The sequence below is a fragment of the Penicillium cataractarum genome (genome assembly GCF_028827025.1).
Source record: "Penicillium cataractarum strain IBT 29864 chromosome Unknown utg000010l, whole genome shotgun sequence".
NCBI classification, from domain to species: domain Eukaryota; kingdom Fungi; phylum Ascomycota; class Eurotiomycetes; order Eurotiales; family Aspergillaceae; genus Penicillium; species Penicillium cataractarum.
Genome location: NW_026622746.1, coordinates 1,934,148 through 1,949,246, shown reverse-complemented (window position 1 = coordinate 1,949,246; position 15,099 = coordinate 1,934,148). Strand labels below are relative to the sequence as shown.

At 42.5% G+C, this 15,099-nt stretch overlaps 4 protein-coding genes across 4 annotated transcripts; 1 reads left to right on the top strand and 3 right to left on the bottom strand.

Annotated features, from left to right (window-relative positions):
- Positions 1-1,370: 1,370 nt before the first annotated feature.
- N7496_012773 (uncharacterized protein) lies at positions 1,371-1,745 on the bottom strand (the record flags this gene model as incomplete). Its single annotated transcript, XM_056705686.1, has 1 exon — positions 1,371-1,745. The coding sequence occupies one exon, from the start codon at positions 1,743-1,745 to the stop codon at positions 1,371-1,373; it is 375 nt and encodes a 124-aa protein (XP_056549584.1).
- Positions 1,746-8,043: 6,298 nt separating this feature from the next.
- On the bottom strand, positions 8,044-9,027 carry N7496_012772 (uncharacterized protein; the record flags this gene model as incomplete). The annotated part of the gene is made up of 1 exon (XM_056705685.1): positions 8,044-9,027. One exon carries the CDS (start codon positions 9,025-9,027, stop codon positions 8,044-8,046), a length of 984 nt encoding a protein of 327 aa, XP_056549583.1.
- A 972-nt stretch (positions 9,028-9,999) lies between these two features.
- N7496_012771 (uncharacterized protein) lies at positions 10,000-12,723 on the top strand (the record flags this gene model as incomplete). Its single annotated transcript, XM_056705684.1, has 7 exons — positions 10,000-10,446; positions 10,571-10,902; positions 10,972-11,116; positions 11,153-11,281; positions 11,346-11,944; positions 12,026-12,090; positions 12,149-12,723. Coding segments are annotated over 7 exons (2,292 nt in total), but the record flags the coding sequence as incomplete, so codon positions are not given.
- Positions 12,724-12,915: 192 nt separating this feature from the next.
- N7496_012770 (uncharacterized protein) lies at positions 12,916-13,275 on the bottom strand (the record flags this gene model as incomplete). The annotated part of the gene is made up of 1 exon (XM_056705683.1): positions 12,916-13,275. One exon carries the CDS (start codon positions 13,273-13,275, stop codon positions 12,916-12,918), a length of 360 nt encoding a protein of 119 aa, XP_056549581.1.
- Between the last annotated feature and the right edge of the window lie 1,824 nt (positions 13,276-15,099).

The following is a 15,099-nucleotide window of genomic DNA, read 5'->3' as shown; positions in this document are numbered from 1 at the left end:
CATTAGTTCTATATCCGGGTCGAGGCTATAGATAACCCGGATTATATCGGTGTCGAGTTATAGCGGATGATAATAGTTGAGAAAGGTCCGGGGGCTAGCGTGCTTTATGATCAACATGTGTTATTCCTTGCTTATCTACCCTATAGACTATATTAGCCACTAACGGAAGAGAAGGGAGGGAAGAATTTATGGCCTCTATAGTAGTACTTACCACTCTCGTTAATCACTTTACCACTTCTATAACGGAACTGATAGGTATAGAACGCCCCTTTCCACCCGCGGATCTCCCTAAAGGTGACTAGTATAGTGGATATCGCGGACTTAGATATCTGTGTAGTCCTCTGAATAGTCGGAACGCCTTTGACTAAGTCTGTCTTATAGAAGATATACTAATTAGACTTATTCGGGTCTAAGGGCACTAGGAGCTGCTTATAGCCTTTACTAATAAAGAGCTTCCGTAGCTAGGCTTTCGAGGTTAGCCTCGAATTCCGGAATACGCGTGCGTGGAACAGGATGCCGAAAAGTAATATATGTAGGTATATCACTAAAGAGGGCCCGTAGACCACTTCGGGAAGTGCAAAAGTCGTCCTGCTGATTAGTTAGCTGTATGATCTAGTTGGATATTCCGAAGAACTCCGAGAAGAATCTCGGGAGATATTATGTAGAGAAAGGGCTAAGGAGAGGTAAAGAAATTGTGGCCGCCGTACAATTTAGTTAACCCGAGGAACTTTTTGGTTCCCTCGGCTATGAGTTTAATTATAGGAATGGGGGGCCCTCCACGAGGATCCTTCTGAAGGGAGATTAATAGGTCCTTAAACTATAGACTTAATAAGGCGTTCCTCCGGTATATAGTGAATAGAGCGAGAGAGTTAAATAGGCATACCTAGATGCGTTAGAATCCTAGGTGAAACTTCTTCTCCTACGTCGATAAAATAGTTTCGTTGAACGGGCCGATATCCTCGATATAAACTAGCGTCTTCTTTCCCGGTTAGGTATCTAACCTATACTCTTAGACTAAGTACTTTATACCCTATAAATTAGCTATTAGGGAAGATGATCAACCAGATCTAAAAAGAATTCAGGTTTATATTACTAACCCTCCGTATATCTAAGCTATCCGCATCGTTTATTTTGATCTTGGTAAGCTTTTAGTAGTAGCCGCGGAGGTTTTTCTAGTCCGTATTTAACGAGCTAGCTTTATTAATACGCTTTAACCGTCGGTTATTCTTGCCACGCTCGAGCTTGAGACACTACCCTAGGAACCGATATATGTCATTGTTCGACGCCTGGCGTAGCGCCTCCTTAGGCTCCCGCTATTTTGATATATTAGGCTTATTTATCCGTTGGCTAGTATAGTACCTACGCTTATATTAGTAGACGGAAATAAGGTAGATCTCTATTATCACTAACCGTTTCCACCGGCCCTTAATCTGATCTCGTCGTTTAAGCGTACCGGGCGCCTTGTCGAAATCCTTAGGGATCTCGGAGAGATTAACTCTATCATTATCTAGTGGATCATCGTAGAATTCACCTAAGTCATTGAAGAGCCCTAGCTCCAAGGTAGAGCAGTCTTCATCCGACCGGAGACGTTTCCGTGAGCTCGAGGCATCGTCCGGCTCCGTTAGATCCGTCTCATAAGTAGTATCGCCCTGGTGGTCGGAGTCGCTAGTAGTGGTCGCAGTTATATCATCCTCGCCACTGGCACTTCCCGGCTTTCTATTCCGTCGGAGCCGAGAGCGCTTCATCGTTGGGATCGGAGGAAACTAAGGGACGGCGAAGATGCGGAGGACGCGGAAGGGACTGAGGCCACGAAACCACGATACGGCTAAGCGGCTGGCAGCGCACTAATAGATGAACGAGCGACTGGTTTGTGAGGAGATACGCCCAAGGTCGAGGGAGCAGGAAAGACGGAAGAAAGAAGAACGAAGAATATGAAGGAAAGGGCCCCTTGTAGGCGGGGGAAGATACACTCACGACCGAGGGAGCAGGAAGGGTGGAAGAACGAAGAATATAAAGGAAAGGGGGCCACGGGAGGTAGGTTGGCGCCGTCGTGACTTGGCCAAAGGCCAGGCCCGTTTAATGGGGCGCAGTGAGGCCATTTTTGGCGCCCTCACAGGGCGTTAAGACGATGGGACCTTAGAGACAACTGAATTGCGAGGTTGCCTGAGAGTGGGTCTGGTTGCTGCGTGGTGGTAGCCGGACGGGGACGTGTCGGGAGATCAAGGTCACGTGTTACCAAATGACGGCCGAAAAAGGCGTTGAGTGACGCCGAAAGTGGCAGCCATTTGGTAAACCCAAATTGTCATGAAGACCTGTCTTATTAGTATAAGCTAGTAGCGTAGATAATTCGATTAGTTTAGACCTTTATAATTCGATTAGTATATATAGCTAATAAGCTCTTTATTAATAGGTTCGAATATATATATATCTAGAAGCTTATTAAATTCGATTTATATAGCTTATCGGAATTAGCTTTTAAAAGGATAACCAGCTAATTAGTAGTAGCTAGGTAGTAGCGGAGGAATTAATAAGATCGTAATCTTTAGTTATTAGTGTTAATTAGATAAGAAAGCTTAGAAATAGGTTATAAGGGATAAGTAAGGGCGTTTTCTCTCACTTTCGTCGTCGGTTAAATCGGAATCTAATCGTAGGCGCTTAGTTAGTATATTAAGAGGTTTATATCTAGAAGGGTCGAAGTTTATATTATTAATTAAGACGAAAGGGACTATATCCTCTAGTTCTGATTCGCTAGATCTTATCGATTCGTCCGATTTCGGTTTAAGCAGCGGTGTGATTAGTTAATCTCCGAGGATTTCGTCTATTAGTATAGGTATAGTATCGTCTGTTAGTATAGGTATAGTATAATCGAAAGTAGTACTACTATTATCCCCGAGATCTTACTATACCGGTTAGTTAAATAGGATATCTGTCGGACTCTAGGCGGTGACCATAAAGTCGTGGTTATACACACAAGACGATAGTGTGCATAAGGATTGGTAAATACTCAATATAGTGTCTGAATACACGGTTATGAGTCTATCGGTCGTGCGCACTTCTATGAAGGAGAAGTACCACGATTGTGGAAGAGTACCACTGATCTAGAAGAGAGATCACAAAGGATGATAAACTTGATTCAATTTAGTTAGGAAACATAGCAGTATTTATATCTTGGAAACATGGTAAAAGATCACATGAGAAAGCAAAGAGTATTGGAGTGTTAGATAGTCTCCTGCCTAAGTAGGCAATTCAATGCGAGTATGCAATTTAATGTAAGATCGTTGAGGATCAATTCGATAGATCTTATAGAGAAGAAGATCTAGATGTAGAGAGGGGTTATATGAGTGGGTCCTTCGTCATGTGACCCCACAATATCCATATGTTGACAAATATCCTATTAATTACTTATAACCGTAACTTATTTTTACCCTACTACTCTATATATTCGTTCGATATTCCTTATAACCTACTTAATTCCGCTTAATCCCTTAATATACACGATATAACCTATTTAACCTTATAAATACCTCCGTATAATATACCTTATTTATCCCTATTATATTAATCTCCTCTACTTAACGACCTTTAGTCTAGTTTATCCCTATTATATTAATCCCCTCTACTTAACGACCTTTAGTTAGGTTTACCTATATCCTATCCGATTTATACCCTATATCCTATCGTCCTTAAACCACTACCGTCCGATAACACGAATCGATCCTACTAAAAAATCTTCTAACGCGTCTCCTCGCGACTTTATATTCGTTTATATATCTACTAAATATATATCTCTACTACCTACTTATTCTCCCGTCCCTAGTACGCCCGACGTAACTATATAAACTCCTCCGTTAATTAACTCCGTTTCTGCCCTATACCCTTCGCTATCCGCCCTAAATATCGAATTAACCCGTCGTCGTTATAGGCTACGTTAGCTACCCCGTTCTCTGCTAACCGCTAGAACTAACGTTCCCGGATCTCACGATCCGTATAGGGCCTATTTACTATTATTACTACTATCGGGATTAATACCGTACGGTACCTATTACACTACTTCACTATTCCCTTACTCTACTTAACCTTAGGATCCGCTCGCCTATATATATATTACGGTAATCTATACTAATAATATACTGTGAACCCCTTATACTTAATATACCGACGAATCCTTTATATCTACTCCTTATTTACCCGCGCTATCTCTCGATTTACCCCCTCCCCGTACTAATACCGATATATCTTATACCCGTTATTATACCCTTCTTACGCGTATATCTAATATCGATTAACCTACGTCTCGATCTCGCTAATCAAAAACTCCTCGTCCTATAATCGCTTCCTAGCCTTACCTCCGTACCGCTAGGATAATTATACCCGCTAGATATCTTACTATCGGAATTCGTATCGGATCTATACTAGTACCCTACCTTCGCTCGCTATATCCGTTACCCTCTCCGTGTATTAGATAACGAGGCTCTATAGCGCCTATAATATAAAACTACCTCTCTCGCTACTCGCTATAGTACTACTAATCGATCCCGGATTACCGATAACCTATAATATATCCGGTACTATAGATAGAACTATCCTATCCTAATCCGTATTCGTACGGCCTCGGGTTCCTAACTATCTAAACCCTATCGATAGGCCTATACTTTCCGTATCGACTATCTCCGTATCCTTAGCGATAAGCGACTCCGATCCTATCTAGGACTCCTAATCTTACTAATCCGCCTAGTATCTATCACACACGGACTTCACTATTATATCCCTATATTATTATCGATAGTATCCCCTAACGGGGCTATCTAAATAACTATCTAATATAACCCGCTAGTAACCTATTACCGCTACCTCTATATACTTAACTACTCACTAATACTCCTTTACTAGCGTATTTTATATCTAAAACGGACGGCTTTTACGCCCTACCGTCCGACCTTCGGCCTAGATAATAATCGCCTCGCTAAGTTACCTATTACGTCCCGCTCGCTCGCTTTCTTGCGCGTAATCTAATATCGTCTGTGGCTAACTAATATAGATTATACTTCGAATATCGGGGATATCGATCCTTATACCTAATACACTAGTAGCGGTAATAACGGCTCCGGGCGTACTACGGAACGATACTAATATTCTATCCTTATCTACTTACTTCCCGTGATATACTATATAACCTAACCGCTCCGCTAATACCGTTATATACTCTCGTACGGTACTATATATAATTACTCGCCTAGGGTATACTCGCCGTATACGGTCCTAGATAAATTCGACTACGCTAGGTATCTATATCTACCAGAACGGATAATTATATCCTTCTTCTACCGGGATAGTATAAACGCGATATACTATATTATACCGGCTCGTATAGCTACGGTATAATAAAACTTAATCCTAGGGCTATCCTATCCGTTTAAATAATATATCCTCCGCCGTAAGGGGTAATATAGCTATTAATAACACTATCTACGTAGCCGCTAAACGTAACTTACCTAACTACTATAATAATAGCCGGAATTCCGCCTCTTCGTTTAACACTACGTAGTACTCGTTAATTATAATCCGATCTAACCGTTATAATATACGCTACTAGGCTATAAAATCTATAAACTCCTTATTCTCTATACCCTTAGGGGTAATTAATATAATCGATACACTATTAGGGGGGCAGCGTCGATCCTATACGGTATATAAAATCCCTAACTACTAGTATCGCGCCTATATATCCCTATATAATAAAATTAACGGAACTACCACGATCGTTAACCCCGCGCTACCGCTTACCTATATAGGTAATATAAATAATATACTCTTCCTACTACCCGTAGGTATAACGGCTATAATCGGGCTCTCCCCGTGCTTAATCGCCTATAATACGGGCGCTTAGTTCCTACGTAATAATATATCGGTACCGCCTATTATATACTAGAACGCCTTATCTATATTACTCTCGTATATATAATACCGGCGTTAGATCTACGCCTCGGCCGCTTAGTCCTATAGGTTTTTACGCTTAGCTCCGACGGCCTAGTGTACCTAGCTTACGTACGTAGACTTAAATCCTAAAAAATAGTATTAATCTTAGCTAGCCTCTCGGAATAACTCCCGGTACCGGGTAATACGGTTAGGGTTCTCTATTAATATTCGTCTATATTAGGTCCCGGCGATACTAGATAAATACGTAGCCTATAAATCGGTAATAAATACCGCTATCCCGTCCTTATTTATACCTATCTTATCGTCGATATTATTCCCCTTATCTTCGGTATTAGCTTTAAACTAGCTACTACGCCATAAATACCGTCGACTAATAGCGATAGTAATATCCCGATATACCTATAAATTTAACTTCTAACTATCTAATCTAATCGCCGTCTCCCGTTTTAATACCTTACGTAACCGGACGCTACTCTACTCGGTCTACCGGTCGGGATCGGGGGACTATATATATTCAGCCCGACGGCCTATAGCGGCGGGTTCGCCCCGGAAATATCGCTAGTATAACTATATCTACTCTATAAACGGTAATACTAACTATAAATACTACACTACCACTTCACTAATCTTATACGGTAAATAACGGAAAATCACCTTAGCGTTATTCTTAACGTGAAACCCTTTATAATACCGGCTAATAAATACTACTATCCCGTCCTTAATAAATATATTATAGCGTTCCCGTTTACTATTACGGTAGCGGATACTTATTAACTCTAGGGCCTAGCTAGGCTAACCGGTATATATATAGATAGCTATACTTAATCGCTCACGGAACTAACTAACTACCCGGAAAAAACGATTAATAGTATATATCCGGAAACCTTAGCCGTCGGACTAGATAAACCGACGCTATAATATAGGCTCGTTACGTACCCGCTATATTAACCACTTACTATAGATCACTAGGTACGTAAATCCTAGATAAAACTCTACCCGCTAGTACTCTAGGTAGTATCGTTATATAAACTATCCTATAGGATAACCGGGGGGGGGGGGGGGGGGGGCGCTCTACGTATAAAATATTAACTCGTGTACTAAATACTCCTATATCCGACCTACTAAACCGTATATAAATCCCCGGAAATTACCTATCTTAAAATAGACCTACTTATATAATAACTTATCCCCGGACTTCTATCTAATATAGCCCTCGGATAGGGTATTTATAAACACCGTCCGGCCGTATATACGTAAATCTATCTACTACTAGATAGGCCCGTTAGTGCTACGTACTATAAATAAATCGACTAAATATTTTACCTACTTAGGGAACGTACGTATAGGGTTCTAGCGCTACTCCTAGGTGAACTAACCTAATATATTATCACTAGATAGGGGTGAACTAGGCACTAGGTTAGGGGACCCTAGGGTACTCTTATATCCCTCGTCGGGATCCTTATATATATATATCTCGTTAAACTCGATTATATTACTCTCGAACTATCGGTGGCCCTATTACCCGGTAAATCTACGACGGATCTCTAATAACCGGGGATCTAACTATAACGCCTTATATAAAATAAAAAACCGCGTGATCTTGATTATACTAGATATACGGGGTAGGAAATTCTCGGGCGTCGCCTATCTAAACTAGCTATATCCTAACACGGCCGTAGTATATATTATAGTATACCTATATTTATTATTCCGGATCTCTTATCGTAATAAATCCATGCTAAAATTTAATAATACGTTCTTAATAGGACGGATTTCGAATAGTTCGGGTTTATCGTCCTCGATAGGATCGGGGCTATTAGTACGGGCCTAGGTATAGCGCTATACGGTATCCCACGACTACTACTACCGCTTAGTATACCGATACTTAGGGGATCTCTAACTATACTTAACCTAGGGAAATTAATATCTATCTCGTGGTAATAGATTAGCGCGGGATTAGGTCTTAAACTACGCTACGATATATATACTACTATTATAAACCCCCGATTATATACAGTCAGCGTTCAAAAGTATTTGGAACATGGTACAAGCCCCACTTATTTTCTGCCGCTTTTCTGCCGGTCGGAACCTCCAAAATCAATAGATTCAATAACTAGTATGCCATCCTTCGTATCTAATTACCTCCTCAACACGATGAGGCATAGTCTCAGCTAGGTTAACAAAGTGCCGGATAGTCAGGTTTTCCCATGCAAATTGAGCAGTATCCACCAATTCAGCTAGAGTCTCCTCATTATTAGGCATATCTCGCAGATCTGGCCGAATCTTTAGGATATCTGCCTTCAGCAGCGCCCAGAGGTTCTCAATTGGATTTAGGTCAGGCGAATAAGGCGGCCAATCCATGACGGTGATATTTAACTCTCGCAGTAAAGCACGTACAATTAATGCAGTATGCGTAGGTGCGTTGTCGTGTTGAAATATCGCGTCCTCATTATCTAATAAGGTCGGTAGGATTCTTTGGTAGAGATCGTGAATAACCTCCTTCGTGATACCCTTCTTGTCTGCTTTAGGGTCTCCGTATAGTGGAATTAGGCCAGTCTTTCGAGGCGAACCTGCAAAGCAAGCCCAAAACATCTGTTTTATCTGTTTTGACTTCGAAAGAGACATCTGAACGCCATGCGACCGTTCCTGAAGCTGTTTCCATGGCGGAACGAAGGTCCACTCCTTTCGCGCACCCTGCCCTCGTTCAATTGTAGTCTCATCCGACCAAAAGACTCGCTTCCAATCTTCTGGTGTATAGTGACGATAGGTAAGGGCCCAAGAGAGGCGCTTTGCCGCGTGCTCAGGTGTAAGATAGGGTCTATCCATCTTACGCCACTTCCGGAGACCCATTTCATGCGTTAACCGCCAGATTGAAGAGGTTTTAACCTTATAATCCACCTCTTTTAGTAGATCTTCACGTGTGATAGACGGATTCGATTGGATTGCATCGTAAATACGATCTCTATCCTCTTCAGAAAGCTTACGTGGGGTTAGGCCTCTGCATGGTGCGGTCTTGGTCCTTAGGTCGAGGACCGCGGACCGGACCGCACGGTCTTGCGGTCTCGAATTCGGGGGTTGAGACCGCACCATAGTGAACCGCGGTCCCTTGCGGTCTTCACCACGGTGAACCGCAATTGCATAATTCTACCAAGACCTTCTCTTTTCGGCTACATAAATTGATGATTCATCCCATTTAATTACTGTTATTAAACACTGTTTTGGTCCCTTCATAAACATTTACTGTATTTCAGCATCAGCCACTATGAAAACAGATGAAATATACTCGTATATAGAAAATCTACTATTTAAAATACCTAGACCTGCCAGTACTAGTATATTTCTAAGTTCTAATAGAGAGGTTTAGTAATAATTATTGCTGGCTAGGTGTATGAGGTAAGAAATATATATTTCGATATCAGTACCTGACCCTATCTTTATCTGAGACTTCTTCGTTGAGTGTACATAACCCCCTACATACAGCTAAAATAGGTATTAAGGGTATTATCAGAGAGCTTAGATTCTCTAGTTAACTATTTATCTTGAAATTCTATATTCTACTACTAATATATCATAATAATCTCTTTTCAAAATTGGTTTCTCTGATATGAAGTGTAGACTTAGACAGAAAAGGAGGATTATACTATTATATGGGCCTTCTAGCGGTCCTTTTCGGTCCTGTGCGGTCCTCCTCATGGTTCTCTGCGGTCCTCTGCGGTCAATCATAGTATTTCCTACTAGCTGTCTATGCGGTCTTCTGCGGTCTTTGCAGCCCTCTATGCGGTCTATCGCGGTTTTTCCTGCGGTTCTATGCGGTCTTCTGCGGTCTTCGTAGCCCTTATCCTATCGGATTGTAGTAAAGTGGAGCCTACTGCCTAATCACTATTACAATTCAATTTGATCTATCTAAATCATGCCTATAGCTTTCTCCTAGAGAAAATCCTTTATTCAGCTTTTTCTAGTAGACGGAAATATTTTAGTAGGTATCTCCTTAAGTCCTTTACCTCCCCCGTCCTATCCTATACTCATTTCGTCAAAATGTTACAGAGTCAGGCCTCCTCTTAGTTCTCTGATCAGTATCCCTTATCGGCTTTTGAGGATAATCCACGAGATACTTTCTCCTTCTTCACATCTGATGGGCTGTTTAACCTCGACGGGCGCGAAACGCTAACTTCTACTCCTAACGTGAACTTACTCCGACCGGCGATTCCTCCTGTTATCCCAGAAACACTCGAACGCGTTGGTCCTCCTAAAAGGAAAAACTATATCCTCTGGACAGAAATGGCGAATGAGGATTTTATCGTCTGGTGGTTAAAGACGGAGTATGGAAGTAAGATGAAACGGAATATCTTTGAGGGTAGACGCAATGCAGAATGTTGGGACCACTTCTACCAGGTCGCTACTATCCAGGATGGGTCTCCTAAGGTAATATGCAAGAATTGCGACCATATCCTTGCCTATCCTGCCGATAAGCGCCGGGGAACATCTACTATGAATAGGCATTATTCGCAAGTAGGTGCCTGTCGGAGAGGACCGACTTAGTCGCAAGATATTAGGAAGGCTATCAAGAACGGGGTATGGATAATCAGTCTACCTTTTTCTAATTATTACTAATCTTATAAAATACCCCTTCTAGGCATATCTGTCGTCTCGTAAAGCATCATTTACGCCGCAAGCTTGGATGGAAAGGTTAATTACCTTTATTGCTGCCTCGCGGCTACCCTTCCAGCTTATTGAGCATCCTGAATTTCGCGCCCTTCTTGAGATGGCCCGGCTTGCTCCCTGCTTCCCCGAAATCCCAACTGCAACCACAGTCCGCCGTCATCTTCAAGAGATCGTGGAAGAACGCCAGTATACTCTTCTACAGAAGCTTCCTAATAGTGCTAAGCTCTCTATTGCATTAGATTGCTGGACCTCACCATTTCGCCAAGCTTTTATGGCAATAACGGGCTATTTCATTGACCAAGAGTGGAATTACCGAGAGCTCTTACTTGGCTTTGAACCTCTATAGGGCTCACATACGGGGGCCTATCTAAGCACTGTCTTGCTTGACCTTCTTGAGAAGCATCGGATTACTGAGAGGGTGTTAACTATTACTACTGATAACGTATCTAATAACGGAACATTACTCGGTAGCCTTCAAGAGGTCGTCGAATCCCTACAGCTACCTAGTAGTATACCGGTTATTCGTATACCATGTATTGCATATGTTATATAGCTCAGTTTGAAGGAGCTCCTTGGTCAGATGGACGCGAACCCAGGAAACGAGAGGGAAGAGATTGAATGGACCGAGAAAGGGCATATAGCTCGGCAAGAGAATAGAAAGATCGTGGATACTCTGAACAAGGTCTAGCTCTCTCTAATCTCTTACTATTATCTCTCTTTCTTTACTAACTCGCACTATATTCTAGGTTCGGAAGGTAGTAGTCTACATCAACAAAAGTCCCCAGCGCCGCGAGAGCTTCATAAGGCTTCAGACGAAAGAGCCTAAGCTTATGCCTATACAAGATGTTCGGACACGATGGAATTCGACGTTCCTCATGCTCAGGCGTGCCCGGCGATTGCAGTCTGCCTTTGATGACTTCTGTGTCCAATTCAACCTCGCTGATGTAAAGATAGACAGAGATGAATGGCGACAAGTTGACTATCTTCTGTCAATCACTTATCCCTTCTTCAAATTCACTTCGTCTCTTTCGGCAACTACAGACGTGACTATCCATAACGTCTTTGGTATCTATAACGCCCTATTCACACATATTGATAAGGCGAAAGTGCAGCTAGCGCGAAAGAAGGTTGGTTGGAAGAGAGTGATGAAGTCCGCGCTTGACCGTGCGCGCGATAAGCTTACAGAGTATTATGGAAAGACTGATGATATTCCTGGTGATCTCTATGCAATTGCGACTATCCTAGGACCACGGAACAAGCTAGAGTTCTTCACAATATCTGAATGGGAACCTCACTGGGGGCCTCGCTATAAGCAGTCGCTAGAGGCTTACATTCAGCCTTACCGGTAGCGCTACGAAGAGGCACAGTCTACATCAACTCTCCAGCCCACAATTCAAGACGTCTCTGACATTGATATCCTTCTGAGACCTACTGTATCTCTTCAGTCAAACGTGACGGCTCCAGATGAGCTTACACGGTATCTTAGAAGTAGTAAGTTAATCTATATACCTCTTCTTATATACTCCTTCTCTTATACCACCCTCACTAGGTACTGTCGAAGCAACCCCTCTCGTTTTCTGGAAAGAACACCAAAATGAATATCCTATTCTGGCAAGCCTTGCTCGAGACATCCTTACAACACCAGCCAGTGGTTCTGGCGTTGAGCGGTTATTTAACTCTGCGCGTGATATCTGCCATTATCGCCGGGGCTCACTGAAACCGCAGACAATCAAGGAATTGATGTTGTTTATGTGTACAACAAAATTTGACGTGGAGTCAGAGCAGCTTACCCTAGTTGATGAGTATCTTTCTACGCAAGAGAAGCAAGCAAAGAAAGAGCAGAAGGACGCCCAGAAGAAAGAGGAACAATTTGATCCAATTAGTGATAACGAGGAAGACCTATCCACTACTGAAGATTCTGCCGAAACTATCCAACTTCCTAGTGCGCGAGCGCTTGGAAAGAGAAGGGCTACCCCGGATCAGCTATTTGAACTTGACGATGATGACGATGAGGTTCCCCTGCCTGATAATAGCCACTTAGAAGAAGGGAGGACTACTCAGAGGCGTTCATCTGGGCGTGTTCCAAAGCGCTTGAGACAGGATGAGGATTTTGTATATCTTTAATAGAAACAAGAACCACATAAGCTATTCATAAGGAAATCAGTCAATCCTCGCTTTTTCGGTAGAAATCAACAGACACCAAACAAAGAATTATTCTTTACTCCTACCTCAGAATTATATAAAATTAAATATCATTTGAAAGCAGAATACTCGAAAATACAGGCGACTTCTACATAAATTATGCATACCTTGGGTCTAAGATGTTTTGCTTGTTTGCAGGACCGCAGGACCGCACCAAACCGCAGTGGTGCGGTCCCTAAAAATGTAGGACCGCCCAGCGGTCTCAAGGTCTGGGACCAAAGACCGCGCGGTGCGGTCTAATGCGGTCTTGGGTGCGGTCTTTCCGGTCCCGTGCAGAGGCCTACGTGGGGTACCAGTACGCGCGAGAGACGCACTATTCACGCGCTTTCTCTCCATAGTCAGGGTATATGAGATAGTTGATAGAGGGATATCAGGAAAGCGGTACTTCTGAATTCGGCGGGCACCCCATTTAAGAGTGAATTTCAATTCACATATACACTCGCGCGTATATATATCTAGTTCTTTACCACGCATTGTGGCTAGTCTACTAGATAGATTAAATTGGTTTTGGCCACGCGCGCGAATTCGTGTGTAGCTACTATAGGTAGGCGGTAGGTGGGCGGTGTAAAAGAGCGGTCGGGGGCGGAAGTACCGTGTTCCAAATACTTTTGAACGGCCACTGTATTAACGAAACGGAAAATATACCTATATACGGGCAAAAAATATTATAATCTCCTACTATAGTTAAATATACTTCTTAATAGTGGTTATATCTAAATATACTAATAATAGCTTATAGAGGCTCTTATCCTTTATCGTACGGGTAACGTTAATCCGTAATAAATAACTATATACCTTAGTAATATCTTAACTAACGGTGGCTAATCGCCCTATACCCTCCTAAATAGTTAATATCGCTCGCTCAGGACCCTCGGTATCGTCGGCGGGCCGCTAGGTACTCTTAAATAATACCTAGCGGGGGGTACCTTATAAATACCGTACCTAACCGGTCCGGTTTAATCACGGCGTAGCTTTATCTAAATTACTAGCCTAGATAATAATTTCGTGGGTATCCTAATCCTAGCGCTAATACTCTTGTATCGCCTTTAATAACTAGTTAACGGTATCGGTATTCGCTATAGGGCTATTAGCCGGGGCGTTAGGGGTCGGCCGGGCTACACGAATAAAATAGGATCCGGGACCTTAGGTAAATAACCGCTAGTATAATACGGGACGGCTATTTTGATTAATATTAGCCTAGATAGATTAGGCCTAGGTAGATATCGGACGGCCTCGGCCCTACTAAACTCGATAATTATACTCCTCTAACTAATAGGTCTTTATACTACGTATCTAACGGTATATATATACGTTATATTATAAATATAATATACTATCCTCGTGAATTAGTAACTCGGGGATCGGTTCGTTAATCTAGTAGGGCTAACTCTCTACCTAGGGCTTATCCTAGATATAATCCTATTCCTATATAGCAACGTAGATATACTACAGTAAACTCCCGTTTTCGGCACGGGCCTCCGTGCAACAGAATTCCGATGTGCCTAATGAAAGTGTGCCACTAATATCGCGCTAAACCTCATCTAGTAAGAACTAGTCTGTTTTTGGTCTAAAGTAGTCATCCACCCTTCTCTGCTTCCTCCCATTGATCTCGAATCGAGAAAAAAGATGAGCGATCCTCTCTATATCACGTAGATCTCTCTCAGTAATTCCCTCTTGGTGCTGGGCAAATTGAAGAGCTTTATGCATATATTCAATAGCTTCAACACGCGAGAGGATATCCAGCGGTGGTCCGAATATATATTCGTCCTGGTCGTCCTCGCTATCCTGAACCCCATTATCCCCACCTGTATTTTCTTCTGAAAAATGAACGATAATATCAGATAAATCAGGCTCTTCCACGTCGATGTTTTCTCCTGGAGGGTCTAGAAATTCATCTAATGCCATAACCTCTGTACCAGGAAGCCGGTCGGTCACCTCTGCGTATAAATCACCTAGTTGAAGGTCCTCAGACGGAGACGTATTTATCTCATTAGTGCTAGGACTAATAAGCGTGCTCTTGATAAAGCACTTCTGAATAGTCTCATCTAGAACGTCACGTCTCCAAGCCTAGGTGATCCAATGTAGTGTGTAATAGAGGCTCATTCTCTGCGTAGGATCGACGCCGCGGTCTATCATATTAACCATCCATGTCAACCATTTCTTCCGATAATAGTGCTTAAGGTTTCTAATGATACCCTGGTCTAATGGCTAGTAAACCGAGGTCGCGTTTGGTGGCAAAAAAACGACTTTAATATTAGACGGCGGTGGCGCATGTTCAAGCGCAGAGAGATACGCGCT